Below are 20636 nucleotides of genomic sequence, written 5' to 3' on the forward strand. Positions count from 1 at the left end.
TACAAAGTCTACTTTGGGACAACTGACACATACATACTATATACACTGTTTGCACATCCGGAGACAAAGAACATGTGTATTAATGATGTGGCTTAAGGAAAGTCACCCATGGTGGAATTTGTCAACTCTCAGAAGCAGTCCACTGGCGCCACTTGCTGGTGGTAACCATCCAGCAAAACTGTCTGAATCAGAATTAGCTTTATTGGCAAAGTATGTGTACACACAAGGGATTTGACTTAACAGAACTATTATACAAGTAGGTGAAACAATAGGTGCATATGTAAAAAGCAACAATGACCAACATACAATGCCTATTTACAAGTCAATTGTTTCTGTAAATTGTAAACAAATACAAATGCAAAGGAATAAATATTGAGCAGGTAATGTAATAGATTACTTTATATACATGAAGTGGGTGGTTATGCACAGTATACATGTCTGTATACAGTATACAGCGTGCAGGATTTATATTTGACAATGATGGATGATACAATGCATGTAAATGTGGTGCACTCCATGTCCCGGGCCATCCATACTGACATACCGACAAACAATATATCGTTAGCCCGTTTATGGTAACAGATATCGTTCTTTTTCCTCTGAGAAGCTTGCATTTAGTTTTTTTTTTTTTTTATTGTGTGGTATTACCATAGACTGTATAAAATACTCTAGATTATAAATAGAGTCACTTCCCTAAATCTCGGTCCTAATCCCGGAAGACATCCCGAGTAAGAGCAAAGAGGATCCTGCCTTCAATGTTGCAATAGGTGTAAAATTGGTCAACATTATAGAATAAATTAAAAGAGTGAATAATTGAACGTTACTACTACAAAATAATTGAAATTCTCATGAATCATGACGTTATCTAATATGTAAAATTATTTAATAAGGGTTTATTTGGGAGTGGGCGGTCGGCGTTCAGAACGGAAATCCGCTTTGTATTGTGGCTAGCTTGACAAGTGCTGCTCCTGCTGCTGCATCGACCTTGGCTGGTTTAGGATGGCAGGGAAGACTTGGAGGTCAGCGGTATGTACGGGAAAACATGTATCGTTCATAATTATTGCACCAAACACATGGCACTGTGTTTCAATTGTGTGACGTAAGGCTATTTGACTGTCGGTCACACAGTCAAAGACGGCAGGCATACCAGAGACAGTACAGTACCTACCCAGCTAGCAAGCTAGGCGCTAACGCACAGGCTACTTGCTTGTAGTTACTATAGCAACCTGACTCTTGACTGCCCTTTAACTAGTAAGTTAGCATTTACCGAAAAGAGTTGTTAGCTAGTTACATGTTTCCTTTTATCATTCATTGTAGTAAAAGTTAGTTTATAGCTGATTGCTTAAGTTTAACACTTTCTGTCAAAACTAGTTACATTATGGCAACAAATGTCTATGAAATGTCCCTCATCTACAGATTCTTAATTTGCTTAGAAAGTGGGGTTTATCGCTTAATGGAAAAGATAAAACATTTTGGGGTAGTGTATGGGCGAGGGTCAAGGGCCTACCTACTACCAGGGTGATGATGTTTATCATCAGCCAAGGCTAGTTAATTTGTTAATAGTCAATAACTGAAGACAAGACAACAGAAAATTCCCTTTTCAACACAGCTAACATGCTATTTAACAAGAACTAACTTCTGCTGTGGATCTATCTATCTATCGTTCGATCGATCTATCATTCTGTATTACATCAAGTATGCTGCATAGTAAAGCATGAGAGTGCACAATTCTTGGGTCATTCTGTTCCTAGTATGCCCACTACTCCAGTAAGCTTTGCTCAATTCACATTACATCCTAGCTCTGTTTTTAATATTTTTTTCCCTATTATCAGAAATGTACAATATTTCAGTTCATGTATTTATAACTGTATCTATGCTGTCGAATTATAACAGCTTATATTGGGGGGGAGTGTTTGATTTGTGCCTGTTAAAACCTAGCCCTTTTTGATTGTCAGGTATCATGGGTGGTTGGAGCTTTGAAGAAAGAGACTCCACAACCCAGGATGTTCACCCGTGGGGTATGTATCTTTCCTCTAGAGCTACAGTAAAATGTTCTTGAAGATTTTTGATGTAACTTATTGCTTGTATTAAATTGTGACTCTGTGTCTCTGAAGTGCATAATTATTCTTTTATCATTGAATGTTATGTATCTTTATTCTTTGTTCTGCCTCACAGATTCAAACTGTTACTTTAATCCCTGGTGATGGAATTGGTCCAGAGATCTCCACTGCTGTTATGAAGATATTTGAAGCAGCTAAAGTTAGTTCTGGAGGAGCAGAAAAAACCATAATTTTTCACCAGGAACATTAACCAGCAAAATTAGTTTTGATGTTGCAATAGATAACACTTTATTTGTATTACTCCATCATTGATACTCAACAAACAAAATCAGATCAAATCAGAAACACAATTAAAATCTTTAAAAAATTGCATAATGTAAACTAATGTAGTGATTTTGCTGTACATACACTTTTGATCTAGGCACCTATTCAGTGGGAAGAGAGAAATGTTACAGCCATCCAAGGACCTGGTGGCAAATGGATGATCCCTCCTGATGCCAAAGAATCGATGGACAGGAACAAAATTGGCCTAAAAGGTAACCTGCTTAATACACTTATAATTACTTAAAATAAAAATGGGATTAATTGCCATTGAGTTATTGCTGATGGTGATGATGATATTATCATACTTTTTTTATTCAAGGGACTAGTAACTAATCTCACAGCAAAAAATGGGAAGTGGAATTGTTCTAGAGATGTAAATTACACTCGCCAAACCTAAGAAACTACAAGACCAATAATATAATTTTATCCTTTGTTTTGGAAAGAGGTTTTTACGAATAAGTAACTGATACATTACTGTTCAGTACAAACATGGCACATTGGTTTAGATCTTATCCCTCCAAAAAGGTGTTTTCTTTTTGTGTTGGCAGGTGAACTAGTAAATCATTTTGAATTACTTACCAATCTACAGGTCCTTTGAAGACGCCAATAGCTGCTGGCCATCCCTCTATGAACCTGCTGCTGAGGAAAACCTTTGACCTTTATGCCAATGTGCGTCCCTGTGTGTCCATTGAGGGCTACAAAACCCCCTACACTGATGTGAACCTGGTCACCATCAGGGAGAACACTGAGGGAGAATACAGTGGGATTGAACATGTGGTAAGACCCTTTAACAACACATTACTTGTCTAGTTGTTACATTTTTATAATTTTCTAGTTGATACATTTTCTTTCTCATCATCTTTTTTTGCTTCCCCAGCATAGACACCTTTTGATATTTATGAATAGAATCTGTTAGCATTTTGTTGAAATCACTCAAACACTATTTATAGTTTACAGATTTTACCTAAATCTTTCTTGGATTTGTATATTTTCAGATTGTTGATGGAGTTGTACAGAGTATTAAGCTCATTACAGAGCAAGCCAGCCAACGCATCGCAGAGTATGCTTTTGAATATGCCAGAAATAATCAGAGGGCCAGTGTTACTGCTGTTCATAAGGCCAATATTATGTAAGTTGTATTCAGTACAAGTAAAGTAATTTGTCATTTTAAAGCTTTTTGCTAAAATTAAATGGTATTCCTCTGCTGACATTTTTTATAGGCGCATGTCAGATGGGCTTTTCCTTCGAAAATGCAGAGAGGCTGCTGAAAAGCACAATGATGTAAAATTCAATGAGATGTACTTGGATACTGTGTGCCTTAACGTAAGTCTCAATAGCTTTTATTATGAATTTGTTTAGTGTGTATACATGTTTCAGTTGGATAAGAAGCAATGTTTTGTTTGAAATTTTGCATATTTAACATTCCTAATTAATAGTGGCATTATTTATACCTGTTTTTACAGATGGTACAGGATCCCACACAGTTTGATGTATTAGTGATGCCAAATTTGTATGGAGACATCTTGAGGTAAGATAGATTGCATGTTCTCCGTTATTTTTGTGCATCATTAAACTGCACCAAATAGCAACATATTGTTGTGGTTGAATTTCTTCTCCTTGTTCAGCCTTCAATAACTTTAAATATATAACCACTATCAGGTTTGTAATCTGGAATACGAAATAAGGGTCTGGATTCAGAATGCAGGACAACAACAATTTTTCTGGCATCATATTTTAAACCTCACAGTCCCCTTCCATACTACGCTCCTCCTGAGGGAATTGGATGCTTTTGATTGGTCAATAATCAAACACAAAAGTATTTTATTGGTATGATATTAGAGGCATAAAAACATGCACCATTACAACTGTTTACTAGAAGAAACACCTGCCTGTCTGTAGCTCTCTCACATCCTTGGATATAGATGTTCTTGATATGAGAAACTCCCTACCTTTCTCTCAGCAATATTTACTTTGCCAGAAAATGCAATTGACATGTAGCAAATCCTCCATATTTGTACATTCTTGTACTGTACACACACTTGTGCATTGTACATGTAAAAATGTGTTAAAACCATGAGAGTAGTGCTGACTGGGTGGATTCAACCAGGCAGTATATTAACAGAAAATAATGATGTGTAAGAAGGTAAATTAACAATTAAGAATTTAGGCTAACCTGAACTGTAATAATTTAACATCAGTGAAAGAAAAGGTGACTAAAAATGTCACTAAATACTGGAGATGTTATGGCAAATAGAACTGAAATTGTATGCATCAGTTCAAAATGATGTGTCTGTGTACATAAAATCTAATTAGCAAGGTCAAGGTGTATGAACAAGAATAACAGTATGTGTTTCCCGTTAAAGTGATCTTTGTGCTGGACTAATTGGAGGTCTTGGAGTGACTCCTAGTGGAAACATTGGCGCCAATGGTGTTGCCATATTTGAGTCGGTATGTTCTTTTTATTCACATTTGTCAGACTCCTTTTTCTTCACGGGTTTCACAATTGCTCCCATGATCAAAGTAGAAGTTGCACAGTTGAACTTTACGGTGTGAGATGAGTTAGTGAAGACACATAAAAGTTTCAAATTCAATTTTTATAGAAATGTCATTCAGGATGATGGATTGTGATTAATTTCTCCTGTCAGGTTCATGGAACTGCCCCAGATATAGCAGGAAAAGACATGGCCAACCCCACCGCCTTGCTGCTCAGTGCAGTCATGATGCTGCGGCACATGGGCCTACACGGCCACGCCAAGAAGATTGAAACTGCCTGCTTTGACACCATTCGAGACAGAGAGGTAATCTACTTTTCAAGACATGAGGACATGCTGTTTTGGTACTATGTTCCTATTCTGATTCATAATGCTTTTGTTATCTGTCTTCAAGGTTCTAACAAAAGACCTGGGAGGAAACTCAAAGTGCTCAGAATTTACTGAAGCAATATGTCAAAGAGTGCGGGATATGGACTAAAAGAATGCTAAAGGGGCCGTGAGTTAATTGTTAGGGTTTAGATCCCTTTATATCATCATGTCATATTGTATCTGCACATTTTAAACCAAAATATGTATTTAAAAAAAAACCTCAGGAGTTTGAGATTCTGAATGTTTTATTTTTTTCTCTGCACACTCCAAAACATTGTCTTAAAACTCTTGACCAACAGTTACTGTATATGTGATATGCATTTTATTCCTAAACTGTTCAATCTGTGGTGGATATTGTCTCTTTATTGGCTGAATTGTATTATGTATTATAATGTATTGTGTTTGTGGATATATTTAACATTTATGCAGTTAAAAAAAACACTTGGCTTTAATGATTTAAACATAATTAGAAATCGATAACTTGAAACTTTCAGATGTTTTGCGCAAAATCTTTTTTTCATGTTATACTTTTTTTCCTTCTGCAAATATCACGAATGTATAAAATGAATATTACAATGATATCAGAAATGCCAGACTTTTTATTCAGTGTTATGCAAACGACTTTTGTGGGTGTCATAAGCCCTCTCATCTGCTTTCATGATGACTCTGTGACCCCTGTGATTAGAATCCTGGTAAAAGTTATGTTCACGTTTTTGTGAGTTATTATCTGAATTGGTATAAACCATATACTAAATACCACCTAATTTACACAAAATGCAGAGTCAGATCCTGTCATGCAAGTAACACGTATGATTTTGAAGCAGTAAAAATAAATTGTTGACTATAGACAAAAATAAATTAGAAACAAATATTTCAGTCTATGACAAGATGCATCAAAATGTTGTGACTTTGTAAAATTCTCGGTTTTGTAATAGCAAGTATTATGCACTGCAGTGTATTTAAAACTTAATCTTGGTTTACTCTTAAATATTAACAAATTAAATATGGTTCTGCATTCTGTACACAAGACACATAATTAAATTCCATGCATGTCCACAAGAATGATGACATATGCAAGTGTCGTGATTTTCATACTAACAGTTAAACAGTCATTTCTCTAGGAACATGACACTATTCTTGATAGAAGCTCTCTATGACCTTGTGGTACATCTCCAACACGACAGGGCGACGAAGCTTCATTGTGGGACCTGGAATGAGAAAACAATATAATGAGCAATAGTTCACAGCAGTCTCCAAATTGCATGGCTTTCAATACAAAAAGCATTATCTATTTAGTATATAATATTGTCTACTGATCGATGTTCTGCTAAATTTACCCAGCTCTCCTCCAGAAACAGAAAAGTCCTTTCTGAGAATAGTCCACTTTTGTATGCGGTGGGCATTAGAGGTAGCTGCAGAGTTGACTCTGTCGATTCCCTCTTGAATTGCCCGGTACACTTCTTTGTTATTTCCTCCAATGATGTCAGACACTTTGGTTGCTTGGCTGCCTAGCTGTTGGCAAAACACCACAGCCTCCATACTCAGCTCCTCTGTTGGCTCCATGGTTTCTGTATTGCTACAGCACTGGAACACATAATTAAATTCCTGGAATCATATATATATTTCCACATGAATCGTGACTGTGAAAATGAACAATTGCAGTAATTTGTGAAACCAGTTATTTTAATTGCTTCACCTCATTTTTACTTCCTGGTTTGTCAAGTCTTTCTGGGGAGTTTGACAAGAAGAACACTAAACAAAAACTACTACAACTGCATTTCAAGTAAGAAAAAAAGTATTTCAAAGCATTATTTAAAGTAAATGTAAAGGGACTATATATTTCCCTTTGGTACGCACATAGCTGCTGTGTAAATGTTTATTTATGTCCATAGATGTTCATCGTGTACAGGTTTATTTGCATAGATACAGTTACATAATATGGTTGATGTCAAGAATACAGTACAGCATACCATTTTCCATTATTTGGATACAAACTAATGGCAGATTACCTTTAGGGTCAAAAGCATTGACAAGAATTTCTTCTTGTCTCCTATGAGCATGGCATTGTTGATGATAGGTAGCTCCCTCTTCACTGCTTCCTCTATGGGAACAGGGGGGACATTCTCCCCTCCAGCAGTGATGATCAACTCTGAATGGAGAGAGAGGGCACCCGGACATTACTGCTGTTTATGACTCATTACAAGGACAATGGAGCTGTATCTTCTGTCCAGAACAACATGTGCTCAGGTGTGGGTAATGTACAGACTGTGAGCTGATGACGTAAGACAAGCAACTTTCTCACAATAGCCTTATTTGCTCAGATAGCTCTACCTTTAATTCTCCCTGTGATGTACAAGAAACCCTCTTCGTCTATCTTCCCCAGGTCTCCAGAATGCAGCCATCCATCTTCATCAAAAGCTTCTCTTGTTTTGTCTTCCACATTGAGGAAACCCATGAAAATGTTACGTCCCCAAAAGCAAATTTCACCTGTCCCGTCAGAGTCTATGTTGGCCATTTTGTATCGACAGCCAGGCACCACCTTGCCACAGCTGTGTCAGAGAAAAGAATTCTCTCTGTTATTTTATATTCATAAAATTCAAATTTAAAGCACTTAAGCATAACAAATTGTACATACAATTGTTACGACCCTTGAATTTTTACCTTGGTAGTTTGTAAGCTTTGGGACCTGACATAAAGTGGGGTCCTGTGCTCTCACTCATGCCATACGCCTCATACAGCCAGATGTTCAGGCCCAGGAAAAACTGCACTGTTTCACTTCCGATTGGTGCTGCTCCAGAGAAGAACTTCTGACAGCAAGACAGGCCCAGCTCAGCCCGAAGCTTCTGCAGCACAAAGCTGTCAGCCAGGAAAAAGAGGAATGGTTTCTCATCATCCCTGAAAAAATAGAAATAAGTGAAATATCAATATAATGAAATAATCTCTCTTTGATTGATCACACGAATTCATGTGTGTTTACTTGTGGGATCATTCAAATCCTCAAATGTATTCACATTGCATTAAGAATTATTCACAAAATTCAGGCTTCATCTGAACTTACTTTTGCATGCACTTTTGATTGGCTTCCATACTGACTGACATTGCCCATGTCACCAGTTTCTTTTTCACATATCCACACTCACTAATTCCCTGTTTTATCTTCTCCATCATCTTCTCCCATACCCGTGGGACACCCATGTGGGATGTAGGACAAACTTCTCGCAGTGTTGTTATGAGGCTTCCCTACAAAGAATTATGTACATAAATAGTTTAAAACCATATATTAAATCAGGCAGTTTCTTCAATTTCTTGCACAGCTAAAATTTTGTTTGTATATTAGTATAATTTATGAGAACAACTCAAGTACTTGCAAGCAATTAATTTTGGGAGGTCTGTGAAAACAATTGTGAAAAAACCTCTCTGTAGTTGTAACCACAGTAGAGCCTTATCTCATTGCTTTTATCCTTAATTGAGTAAAAGTTTGATTCATGAAAAAGTGCTTATTCTTAAACAAATTATTTTCACTTTTCAAGCCTGATATCAGACCTTTAAGTTATGCTATTAACCTATGTGTGATCTTGGCATTTTTATTTACCTTTAAGGCATCTGGCTGTGCAAAGTACACCAGCTCACCCCACTGGATGCCCGTCCAGAGATCATAGATCTGAGCTGCGATGTGGCTGAGAGGCAGGTAGCTTACTAGTGACTCCTGTTTGGTGTCAGCCGGCTGCATGTTCCCAGCCCTGCTGGCATGATTGGCAGTCCATGTGATCTGAATATTCATCAAAGATTCAGAAGCCTTGTTTACTTTTTTTCTGCTTTTGCCTATCAAGTAACAATGTGACAAGAAGTTACAACACATGCAACTGCTTGCATAACATCTGACTCTGAATAAGCACTGATTAACAATAGTCACATGAAAGCTTACATTGTCATGACTGAGCATGACTCCCTTCGGCTTGCCTGTGGTGCCAGAGGTGTAGATCAGGACGCAGCATTGGTTGGCTCTCTGGCTGCTGATGATGTCATCCAGTTCTTCCTCAGAAACATCCAGACCCAGCTCCATGAACTCCTCCCACTGTCCCAAAACAGCAACATACAGCATCATATCCTGAGCTCTGCAGTCTCTTTGACCAATATCATTTCATGTCAGGAGAACTTACAGAGTAAAGATTGGAGCTCTTCTGCTGGGGGTGTCCACTGTACTGCACTATGGCTTTCAGATGGGGCAGTCTGTCACATATCTATGGTATCAAGGGTGAGAAATTTACCTCAGCATGTTTTGCATGTGGGTAAAGACCTTTATATATTTAAGTAACAGTACCTGCAGGATTTTATCCAATTGCTTTTGGTTTTCCACCACAATAATGTTGGCTTTGGAGTCACTAGCCACGTAGTGGCAAGCTTCTGGTGAGTTTGTGGCATAAATTCCTGTCATTATCCCCCTGTAGGAAGAATACAGGTCATTATAGACATGGGAGAGAGAAATAAGTTAGTGAATGTCATTGCAACAGTAGCATGTAACACATGAAATAATGATAACAGCACAATAACGACTACACAGTGTTTTTGGGTTACAGGCTGATTCAGGTCAGTGCTTAGTGTTATGCAAGTCTGGTTGTTGCTGTAGGATGTGTCTTTCTCACCCTGCCATGATGGCACCGACTGCAGAGAAGAACCATTCTGCTGAATTGAATCCTAATATTGCCACTCCATGGAATCGCTCTAAACCAAGCTGCACACATTAACAAAACGATTTTTATTTCATTTTTTACAAATCTGATCATAGATAGTACTCAAAACTTGTCAGTTAGTATGTACTGTAGATATTAAGTTCTCTTTTTGTATAACATACCTTTATAAAGCTCCTGGCTGCTCTCCGGCATAATTGATAATACTCTAAGAAAGTTATCTTTTCCCATTTGTTGTTCTTCTTGCTGGCGAGTGCGTACATGTTTCCATATTTTTCAACTGAGGCTTTGAACATTTGGTGAACTGTGACAGGTTCCTCTGGACACCCGTCTTCAATTCTCAGTCTTACTGAACCTTTAGCATCAGTAGTCCAGAGAGAATGAGCTGGAGCAAGAGGTGTGCCAGCAAACTCCTCTTCTATGTTTTTCTTTCCTGAGATGTGAGAGAAAACAAATCTGAAAAACAAATGTAGTCCCTCCCACAAAGGAATAAAAGCCGTGTGTGTGTTACCATACCAGTGTTAGACCCAGACCCATGTGCTCATAACTCACCTACAGAGGCATGTTCTTCACTATCTGTCTGATCGTGTGCCATAGACTCCTGAACACTGAAACACACAGAGGAAACATGGGCTCCAAACAGCTCATATACACTCCACCTCACATTGTGGCAAATGTTTGGGCTGCTGTTCACTCCATCACATGGGTCTAATTTGCTGCATTGTTTACCCAACACAATGTCAGGCTTTTGGCACAGCTAAATTCCCCTTGCTTTGTTTGACTGTTTGTTCTCACTCATTAAAACCATTATTCTGATGCATATTTAGTTTGATTTACCTAAAGAATTTGGAAGTAAAGGTTGCAAACCTTCTATGTCATAAAATACTCTCTAATTTAGTGAACTACTAAATGAGACTACATTGACTTCTCCATTCCTTATCTATATTGGTAGAGTGGTGGCACAGGGCCATTTTAGTACAAAGCAACAAAGGAACATTCATTTGACAACTTGGGCAAAAGTGTCGATAAAGAATACAGACTAACAAAAGTATCAATCAATCAATCAATCAATCAATCAATCAATCAATCAATCAATCAATCAATCAATCAATCACACAATTTATATAACACTTTTCAGACCAATCAAATGCAATTCAAAGTGTTTTACAAGGGATTGACAAAATTTAGGATATGAAAAATGGATTTAGACTAATGCACACTAAAACAATCAAAAAACTAAAAGTTAAATTAATAAAACAATAGAATATGTATAGTTAAGATAGTAAAAAAATCAATAAATCAATAATAAAAGTAAAATATTAATAAAATAAAATAAATAGATAATAATGATAAAATACATATAAATAATAAAACCATAAAATTATAAATAATATTAAAGTAAAAGCCAGACTAAATAGATGGGTTTTTAGTTTACGTTTAAAAAATATCAATGTTTTCAGCTGCTCTCAGATCCTTTGGAAGGCTGTTCCAGTGGCTTGGATCATCGTGGCTGAATGCAGCATCTCCAAATGTTTTTGTTCTGCTTTGTGGAACAGCTAAAAGAGAAGAACCGGAGGATCTAAGGGGTCTTCCTGGTTCATAAACTAAAAGCATTCCTGAGAGGTAGTCTGGTGCAAGGTCACGTAGTGCCTTATAAACTAACAAAAGAATTTTAATATCAATACGAAAACTAACAGGTAACCAGTGTAAAGACTTTAAAATAGGTGTAATGTGTGCTCTCCTTTTGGTCTTAGTCAGCACTTGTGCGGAAGAATCTTGAACTAATTGTAGCTGATTTATTGTTTTCTTTGGTAGACCAGAAAGGAGAGCGTTACAGTAGTCTTGCCTGCTGGTTATAAAAGCGTGCATCAGTCTCTCTGTGTTGCACAGAGAGAAAAATGGCCTCACTTTGGAGATGTTTTTCAAATGACACCCCACACATGAGCCTTGAAATTGAAATCAGTCCATAATCAATCCTAGATTTCTAGCTTCTTGGCTTCATGTACAAATTAAAAAGTATGGGTCCTAAAATTGATCCTTGTGTTACCCCACAGGTAATCTCATAATATTTTCTTCTGTAAAGATATGAGATAAATCAGTTGAAAGCAATTCCAGACAGGCCAACATGCTCACTTAATCTGTATAAAAGAATGTGGTGGTCCACAGTATCAAAAGCCAAGTAACACCAGAACCGAAGGCTAGTTGTTGTCAAGATTTGTTCTGATATCATTACTTTTAGCAGGGCTGTCTCTGTGCTGTGATGTGTCCTAAAACCTGATTGAAACATTTCCAATTTAGTGCTTGAGTTTAAAAAGGTACTTAGCTGATTAAAAACTTAAATTGCTGGGTGTTCAAATATCGAGGTTCCCTTTCTTTAAAAGATGTTTTACTAAAGCCATTTTAATATCAGTACCTACCAAGATGTAGGGAGTGATTTACTATGGCAAGGATGTCTTCAGATACAGAATTAAAACTAGTTTTTAAAAGGGAGGAAGGAATCGGGTCAAGTGAACATGTGGAGGGTTTCAGTTCTTTTACAATTTTCCTCAGAATTTCAGCATCAACCAAGTCAAAACGTTCCAACTTAACATCACTCTGTACACAGATTATAGGTAAAAGTGCAGTGTGCTTGTACTGCTGGCAGATACCAGATCTAATGTTGATTATTTTCTCCCTGAAGAAGCCAGCAAACTCTTCACATTTAGAACCTGGAAGCTTGATACTGTAGTTAGTTGTGGGATTTACCAGAGAATCTATTGTATTAAAAAGCAATCTGGGACTGTGAATGTTGGTGTTTATCAGTTTTGAGAAGTACGCTTGCCGTGATTTTCGAATTGCATTTTTGTAATTTTTCAGTTTTTCTGTGAGTATATTGTGATGTATTACTAATATGGTTTTTCACCATCAGCGCTCAGCAATTCTGCAGTCTCTTTTTAGTTCCATGGTTTGACTATTTTTCCATGAGGCAGCCTTTTTGTAGTTATTTTCCTGGTTGTAATTAGAGCAACGGCATAAAGCACTGTTTTCATTTTATCATTAAAATCATTAACTAAGTCTTTTTTTTTAACTAAGACGTTTATTTTATTAAGTTGCAATATGTGATGTAAGAGTTGTGGCTACTTCACATCACAATACGTTCTGTGGTACTTGGCAGAAAAAGATCAAAACTGTTAAAAAACATGCAGTGGTGGTCAGACAGAGCCAGTGACAGAAGATATATTGATGTTCAGACCACATGATATAAATAAATCTAGCCATACATTCCAACAATTCTAAAAACTCTTTGGTATCTGCCATAGTAATCAGTGACTAAATCTGTTCCAACAGTCATCACTTTTCACTTTAATTAACTTTAATTTTGTATTGTAGTGAATTTGCATGCTAACTGGTGAATCTGGTTAATTCAACCTTAACTGGAAAGTATTATGACCTCTCCCACAGCTAAACTGAAAATATACAGATGAATTGTTAAACTACTATTTAAGGGTATTAATGTAGTCTGATGAGACTATAGCATCTCCTCATCCTCTAGATTAAAGAAACAAAAAAGTTAAATTTAGGTTTCTTACCTTGTTACAAGCTGAACATCTCCCTTTCCTTCATCAGGAAATTCCATACTGTTAGTTGGTAGATGTCCTGGTATTGTGGCTACAGGTTATGTAGGACCAAGCCTCTGGATTTGCTCAAAGGAGACACTTTTCAAAATCTGACTGGTGTGAAACAGAAACTCTTTAATAATAACACATGTATTTTTCAGGAACTAGTAAACTAAAAATGCAGTTTCACAAGCCTCGTGAATCCATTAATGGTTGCGAAACAAATCAGAAAGTCCACGTGTGCAGTGGATTGGACTGCTCGCTCAAGACCATGTCCTGAATTTAAATCAGTTAAGTCTTTTCATATGTAAAACTGATTATTATCTTCCCTTAAATCACACACAGAATGGTAAAAACCCAAATCATAACAATACTATACTTTCACCAAGGTATGTGAGTTGGATGGAAATTATAATAGCACAATATTTAAATTTAAGTATTTCAAAGGTTGATCAATTGGGTTTGTATGTGGCTCCTACTCTACAGACAATCTCAGTTCATTGAAAAAGTTGCATAGAGCTTTAATACTTAATTTAACAATTTTGGAGCCCCTTTTACATACTTCAAACCCTGTGGTCTTTAGCCAGTCAAGGCAGCTGTTAATTCTAGATCAACAACAATTAGACAAATGCATTACATTTTGCAGTTATGCAATCATCCTTGCATCCTTGGTGTGCAATATTTATGGCTGTTATGTGATGGCATAGGTCCCCAAGAGTCTTCTGCAAAAGCAGGAATACTTTCACTAATTCAGTTAGTGCAGTGTGAAAGAAAACTATAGCCCAGGTATCAGTGGCTATTTTGATAAATTTTGCCATTCTTTCCTCTGAGTTATTTCAATTCCTCTCCCTATACAGTATCCTTACAGGCATACTTTAATAAATATATAGCAGAGCCAGCCCAAAGCATATTTTCTTATTGTTGTTAATTTTTCTGACAGGTGGTAAATATTTATCAAAGTGGACTTCCAAAGGAGCTTAAAAATAAATTAGGTCATTATGCCAACTGAGGTAGCTCATTCTGTCGAACTGAGCCCTTCTGATACAGTATATAGTCCCTATGTGACAGAAAGACCTTATTTTATATAAAGCATGTACTACTTGTAGTCCATTCTAATTTACTTCCTGACAGACTTTTGATAAACTTCCCAAACCCTGTAGGAATGTTCTGAAATTACCCCTGCTACTTTTGTTCAAAGTAGCTGTTTTACACGAAATGCTTTAGGAGCCCTTGACCCTAGTGGTGGAATGTAAGTGCATTTACTCAAGTACTGTACTTCAGTACAATTTTGAGGTAGTTCTACTTTACTTTAGTATTTCCATTTTATGCTTTATACTTCTACTTCACTACATTTCAGAGGGAAATATCGTACTTTTTACTCCACTACATTTATTTAATAGCCTCAGTTACTAGTTATTTTTTACATTTATATTATTAATAAAAAAATATAGTTAACAAATAAATTCTCATTATAGATTAAGCTATTCAGCAGTATATAATATCTTAAATACCAATAATAACATCTTATTAATTCATCTATAATTATAATCCAATTATATAATAGCCTATATATATATTCCGAATAATAATAATAATAATATCATTATGTATAACAAGGACTTTTACTTTTGATCCTTTAAATACATTTTGCAGTGAGTACTTGTAAAATTGTGAATGCAGGACCACTTGTAACATTTTCTGCACTGTTGAATTGGTACTTTTACTAAAGTAAAAGATCTGAGTAGCCTAAGTTACTTCTTCCACCTTTGCTTGACCCACTGACCTTTTATCTACACTATACCAAACCAAGGTATTGTGGACTTTCGAAGAATAATATATAACAAGCTGATCTGGCAACCTTCAGCCCCCCCTCCCTCTTGCCTTTTTTCCGCTCAGGTCTTTTCTAGACTCCGCAGTCCCAGCCCCCTCTTCTCAGAGCTCTCCAGAAAGTTCTGCACTGTGGAGCGGCTATAAGAGCCAGCCATCTTCCTTCACCAGCCTCAGTTACTCGAGGGAAAGCTAGCATTGTAATAACACCTGCCAAGTAAGTAACATAACACTATACTATAATTTGAAGGAAAGTATGGTGTGTGTGTGTGTGTTTGTGTAAAGTGTATGGTTGACAGGAATTGTCATTTAACCACATGCGCTGCCTATGTTAACGTTTACTCACGTTGGTTGTTTGAGGCATATGTTTACTGTTATAGACAGTGTTTTAGCCATGGGTTAACGTTATATTTATAATATATTTAAGCTCAGGTTTAGCGGCCGTGAGCTTTGTTATCGGGTAATATTAGCTAACGTTAATTTGGAGGATTTGGGTTAGAGGTAGAGTTATGTGGCTACTTCGCTTACTTTATCATTGGATCCCAACGTGAACACCTCTTGGATAATAATTGACATCTTTATGTAGGTTAATATGTTAATGTGTTTCTGGTTTATTTAGTTTTAGGTTGTCACCATGGTTCGCGAGACCGGCTACTACGATCTCTTGGGCGTCAGCCCCAAAGCCTCGCCGGAGGAAATCAAGAAAGCCTACAGAAAACTCGCATTGAAATATCACCCTGACAAGAACCCCAATGAAGGAGAGAAGGTGAGTTAGCGTTACATATAGCGTTAGAGACCTTAATGGCGTCCCTGCAGCCGTTTATGGACCGCTGGAAGTGCCCTTTCTAATTTTAAACCGCACGCCTTGTTGAATTGACAGCGGGAACTTTCTGGAATGATCTAGTCGCAGCTCCTCTGTTAGGTACAGGGACATTAGTCCTCCTGATACTGGGTTGAAATGCTTCAGGCTACAATATTAGGAAGTTGTGAAATTAATGTTTAAAATAAAATGAATGAAGTGCTCGTTCACTGTCCTTGTAGACTATATCTTAACACTTAAGGGCTCATTAGGCTGAATTTGGAAAGAACTTGTTTTGACACATTACAGATGCCAGTCATCTGCACATTCAGTGGCATTATTATAAAATATGTTGAAAATGTGCATTAAGTAATCCTAGAAACATGAAACTAATATCAGTCATTACAATTTACTAGAGAGTATAGTGCAGTGAATCATTATTTATGAAAGCTTTAAATGCAGTCTTGTTTTTCAAAAAATGATTTCATGTTTTTTTGTTTTATTTCCACAGTTCAAGCATATATCTCAAGCATATGAGGTGCTGTCAGATCCACAGAAGAGAGACTTGTATGACCAAGGAGGAGAACAAGCAATCAAAGAGGGAGGCATGAGTGGAGGAACTTCCCCAATGGACATTTTCAACATGTTCTTTGGAGGTGGAGGAAGGATGCAGAGAGAGAGAAGGGGTACGATATATTTTATTAGTTTTATAAGTAACCTAGCAGAAGGCTGTTTGTAATTTTATAATTCAAATACCTGTAACTTTTTAACTTGCATGCATCTGCCTTTCCTGTAGGGAAGAATGTCATCCACCAGCTTGGCGTGACACTGGAGGAGATGTACAAAGGAACCACCAGGAAGCTTGGACTTCAGAAGAATGTAATTTGTGAAAAATGTGATGGTACGTAGTGTTGTATAGTTTTTTTTTTTTCTGTAAATCCCATATACAATAAATTGTTCAAAAGTTCAGTAAATTACATTTTCTTGTTTATTACAGGTTATGGTGGGAAGAAAGGTGCCTTGGAGAAGTGCTCAAACTGCAAAGGAAAAGGAGTACAAATCAAGGTGCAACAGATTGGGCCAGGCATGATTCAGCAGATCCAAAGCATGTGTGCAGACTGCCAGGGACAGGGCGAGAAATTTAACTCAAAGGACCGCTGCAAGAACTGCAATGGACACAAAGTAGAACGAAAGAAGAAAATTCTTGAAGTTCACATCGACAAAGGTAAGTTTTACTCACATTTTAAAAGAAAAGTTGTAGTTAGTATACATGTGTTTTGCAACGTAAACTAAACTGAAGATAAATGTGTTGTGCAGGTATGAAAGATGGTCAGAAAATTACATTCAATGGAGAAGGCGACCAGGAACCTGGACTGGAGCCTGGAGATGTAATCATTGTGCTGGATCAGAAGGAGCACCCCGTTTTCCAGAGACAAGAGGATAATTTGATAATGAAGATGAACATCAAACTTGTTGAGGCCCTGTGTGGTTTCAGGAAGACCATTCAAACATTAGACAACAGAACACTCATCATCAACTCGCAGCCAGGTAAGTGACTGAGATAGGCTGGTCTCCAGTGCTGGCTTGCTTGTTTTTTTTTTTGGGAGACAATATTTGTATTTCAAATTTAATGAACATCTTGTTTTTTTTATCAACAGGTGAAGTAATCAAGCACGGTGACATCAAATGTGTTCAGAATGAGGGCATGCCAATTTACAGAGATCCTTATGAAAAGGGACAGCTGTTCATTCAGTTCCAGGTAAGACTCTGAACGCAAAACATTTCAGCAGTGTGACACAGCTGGATTTAAATTTAAATCTCTTTGTTATAGAGAAAGCTAATTGTAATTCATCCCGCAGGTGGAATTCCCAGATAAAAACTGGCTCCCAGAGCATCTCATGTTCCAGCTGGAAAGACTGCTTCCTCCCAGGGAGGACGTGATGATGACTGATGACGTGGAGGAGGTGGAACTCTGTGAGGTGGATGTGCGGACAGAACAGAAAAACAAAAGTAGGGAAGCTTATGAGGAAGATGAGGAGGGTCCCAGAGGCGGAGTGCAATGTCAGACACAGTAATCATAGTCTATGATAAAGGTTGTAGAGTGTGTGGATTTTCTTTGTACATTTTTTTTTTTTGTGATTGACATGCCTTTTACAAAGTAATATACTGCAAATTAGTAACATTATGTTTAAAGCTGTTGCCAATGCCATTTTTTTTTTGAGCAACTCCTGGGACACAGATATGCAAGTGGGGTATTCGTTTCACATTTTATTTGTGCTCCAAGTTATCAAAACTGTATTTTGGTGTTACTGTCTTTTATGTTCTCTATTTAAAATCCATGTCTCTTTTATATGTACATGTTTCCTAAGAAATCTATGGCACAAATGTTTTCTTTAATTCAGAAAGGACTAATTGTATGCTTTCTGTGAAGGTAATTTCAGTCATGACAAACATTTTTGGTTATTTCTCAATAAAAGTCCCAGAATGCTTCAAATTTTACTTTCAACTTTCTTTATTTACTTGGTGAGATTTTACAACAAGTTTCTTGCATATTAAAATTTTTGCTAGTCTATAAATTTATCATAAAAGTTGGACATCTGTACAGTGATGGAACCTGTAATTAGTGAATGCACAACTACATTGTAATCAATGGAAAAATATGGGATTTTATCAATAGCATGGCTTAATTACAGACATGATAAAGTGTGCGATCCCTGTTTAATGTTGCTTCCTCCTGAAAGAGCAACCTGTAAAGACAAAATGAACATTAGACAGCCTTCTACTTACAACTTGTACAGCTTAAGGTTGTGATACTTTGCTTGATACTCCTGACAAGTATAAAGCACTAGCAATAAGTTTTTTTTTGTTTTTTTTTGTGTGGATGTTTTACCCTCTGTCAGTCTGGCCTTTCCTCCCTTTGACTGGCACAACACAGTTGAGCATCCCACACAGAGTACCACTGTCTGTGCATGGCTGAACACGGTGGTGATCTTGTAGCAGCCTGCAAAGACAGTGTTAAACTGTAAACAAACAATAGGCCCAACAGGTATTGTTGTAAATGCACTTAAGTTTTCATGACTCATATGTAATGCGATGTAAAAGATGGCTAAATCACTGCAAAAAACATGACAGGAGTAATCAGTCAATGTGTGACCAAACAAATGGCCTAAAAACAGTGCATCAAGCCTTCGCTTGACCTCTATTCTACAACTATTCTTGTTCTTTATGCATGTATCACACTTCCAGGAGGACTTAAATATACTCTTGATATACATTACCTGGGCACTTCACGTCCATAAAGTAGGAGTTAGGACTCTGAACAAGTCTTTTCTTTTTATGTTGTCGTCTCTCATGGTCAATAGTAGGGTGGAGGAGGTCTTTGGCCAGCTAGAATGAAAAAAAAAAAAAATAAATACAAATCAGAGGTGATATTTAATCTGACAGACAGTTTTAAGTAACGTTAATGTTAGACCTGAGCCGGTAAAACAAGTTTTTGATTCGTAGTATATCAAGCTAAAAGGTACATAATTTTTCTGATCTCACTTATAAACTCTTTAATAATGCAACGGTACTCCTGACAGTCAAGGTACAGTTAAGTAGTCGTTTGTTATGTTTTTAAATCTACAGAAAACACGGCAAATAAGTCCAGATATTAGCTAACGTTTTAGCATGAACGATGGAAAACCATAAGACTATAAGTAGACACACTGTAGTTTTTCTATAAAAGTAATGTTAATTGAATGTGTTTGTAAACTCCAACTGGTGAAAAAAAACCCGTAAGACGAGTCTTGTATTAAAAACAAATATAGGTACCGACTGTTTCTTGGTTCGAAATTACTCCGCTACAGGTTATGTCGCATTCACGTTTGATACTGTTGCGTGTCAGCAAGTAGTCGCCACCCGTGCCAGATGGGGCTACGTTAGCTAACTTTCACTCCATGTGCTGCTGCTACATGTCAACAACACAACTAAGAGATTTCAGACCGCACAGCACCGTGTGACGGTGGGAACTCGACAATAAAAAGCACCGACAGCTGATAGCACTTCATATTAACTCAGACAAGACAAATTACCACAAAAGCATTGTAACTTACAGGCATTTTCACCGTGCTACGCTCGCTTTCCTGCGCATACGTGGGCTAGTTGGACAGAAACAAGCTGTGCATAAGCAGGAACTGGACCTGGGGGGGTCAACAGGACATGCTAAAAACTTGAGAACGGCCTTGAAACTAAATGAAACTTTGTAAAAAAGTTAGGTCTTAAGCCAAATTAGTCTTGGTGAGGATGCAATTATAATATTTGTTTTAAAGGATTTCTCCAAAAAAGATGGGCATTGTGAATATTTTCTCATGAACTAATTAAATGAGAAAAAAAATCTGGCATCTGCATCCCATGTTTATCGATGTGTTTGTTGCAGATACAGAGGTGACATTTAATTTTCATGATATTTTTCAACTTTTGTAATATCAGCATTATAACAA

The 20636-nt window shown here is 37.1% G+C and overlaps 4 protein-coding genes across 5 annotated transcripts; 2 read left to right on the forward strand and 2 right to left on the reverse strand.

The window, feature by feature from the left end:
* Positions 1 to 901: 901 nt before the first annotated feature.
* Positions 902 to 6307, forward strand: idh3a (isocitrate dehydrogenase (NAD(+)) 3 catalytic subunit alpha). Of its 2 annotated transcripts, none has more exons than XM_044192010.1 (11): positions 902 to 1026; positions 1956 to 2018; positions 2176 to 2259; positions 2482 to 2596; positions 2974 to 3161; positions 3380 to 3513; positions 3605 to 3707; positions 3848 to 3912; positions 4748 to 4832; positions 5030 to 5182; positions 5271 to 6307. In XM_044192010.1, exons 1-11 carry the CDS (start codon positions 1000 to 1002, stop codon positions 5352 to 5354), a joined length of 1101 nt encoding a protein of 366 aa, XP_044047945.1. In that variant the 5' UTR covers positions 902 to 999; the 3' UTR covers positions 5355 to 6307. The 2 variants fall into 2 exon arrangements, with proteins under 2 accessions (XP_044047945.1, XP_044047946.1); XM_044192011.1 differs by having other exon boundaries at positions 997 to 1019.
* acsbg1 (acyl-CoA synthetase bubblegum family member 1) lies at positions 5827 to 14443 on the reverse strand. The gene is made up of 14 exons (XM_044192007.1): positions 13503 to 14443; positions 10486 to 10541; positions 10098 to 10366; positions 9889 to 9977; positions 9567 to 9687; positions 9406 to 9486; positions 9171 to 9320; positions 8838 to 9014; positions 8304 to 8485; positions 7907 to 8140; positions 7577 to 7794; positions 7255 to 7394; positions 6583 to 6829; positions 5827 to 6453 (listed from the first exon to the last, which is right to left on the reverse strand). The coding sequence occupies exons 1-14, from the start codon at positions 13547 to 13549 to the stop codon at positions 6377 to 6379; spliced, it is 2088 nt and encodes a 695-aa protein (XP_044047942.1). The 5' UTR covers positions 13550 to 14443; the 3' UTR covers positions 5827 to 6376.
* Positions 14444 to 15418: 975 nt separating this feature from the next.
* On the forward strand, positions 15419 to 18654 carry dnaja (DnaJ heat shock protein family (Hsp40) member A). The gene is made up of 8 exons (XM_044192009.1): positions 15419 to 15573; positions 15976 to 16122; positions 16667 to 16841; positions 16952 to 17056; positions 17153 to 17380; positions 17473 to 17703; positions 17814 to 17914; positions 18015 to 18654. Exons 2-8 carry the CDS (start codon positions 15991 to 15993, stop codon positions 18228 to 18230), a joined length of 1188 nt encoding a protein of 395 aa, XP_044047944.1. The 5' UTR covers positions 15419 to 15573; positions 15976 to 15990; the 3' UTR covers positions 18231 to 18654.
* rps27l (ribosomal protein S27 like) lies at positions 18650 to 20354 on the reverse strand. The gene is made up of 4 exons (XM_044192021.1): positions 20250 to 20354; positions 19434 to 19542; positions 19046 to 19156; positions 18650 to 18902 (listed from the first exon to the last, which is right to left on the reverse strand). The coding sequence occupies exons 1-4, from the start codon at positions 20253 to 20255 to the stop codon at positions 18874 to 18876; spliced, it is 255 nt and encodes an 84-aa protein (XP_044047956.1). The 5' UTR covers positions 20256 to 20354; the 3' UTR covers positions 18650 to 18873.
* Between the last annotated feature and the right edge of the window lie 282 nt (positions 20355 to 20636).

The sequence above is a fragment of the Siniperca chuatsi genome, linkage group LG4 (genome assembly GCF_020085105.1).
Source record: "Siniperca chuatsi isolate FFG_IHB_CAS linkage group LG4, ASM2008510v1, whole genome shotgun sequence".
Taxonomy (NCBI): Eukaryota; Metazoa; Chordata; class Actinopteri; order Centrarchiformes; family Sinipercidae; genus Siniperca; species Siniperca chuatsi.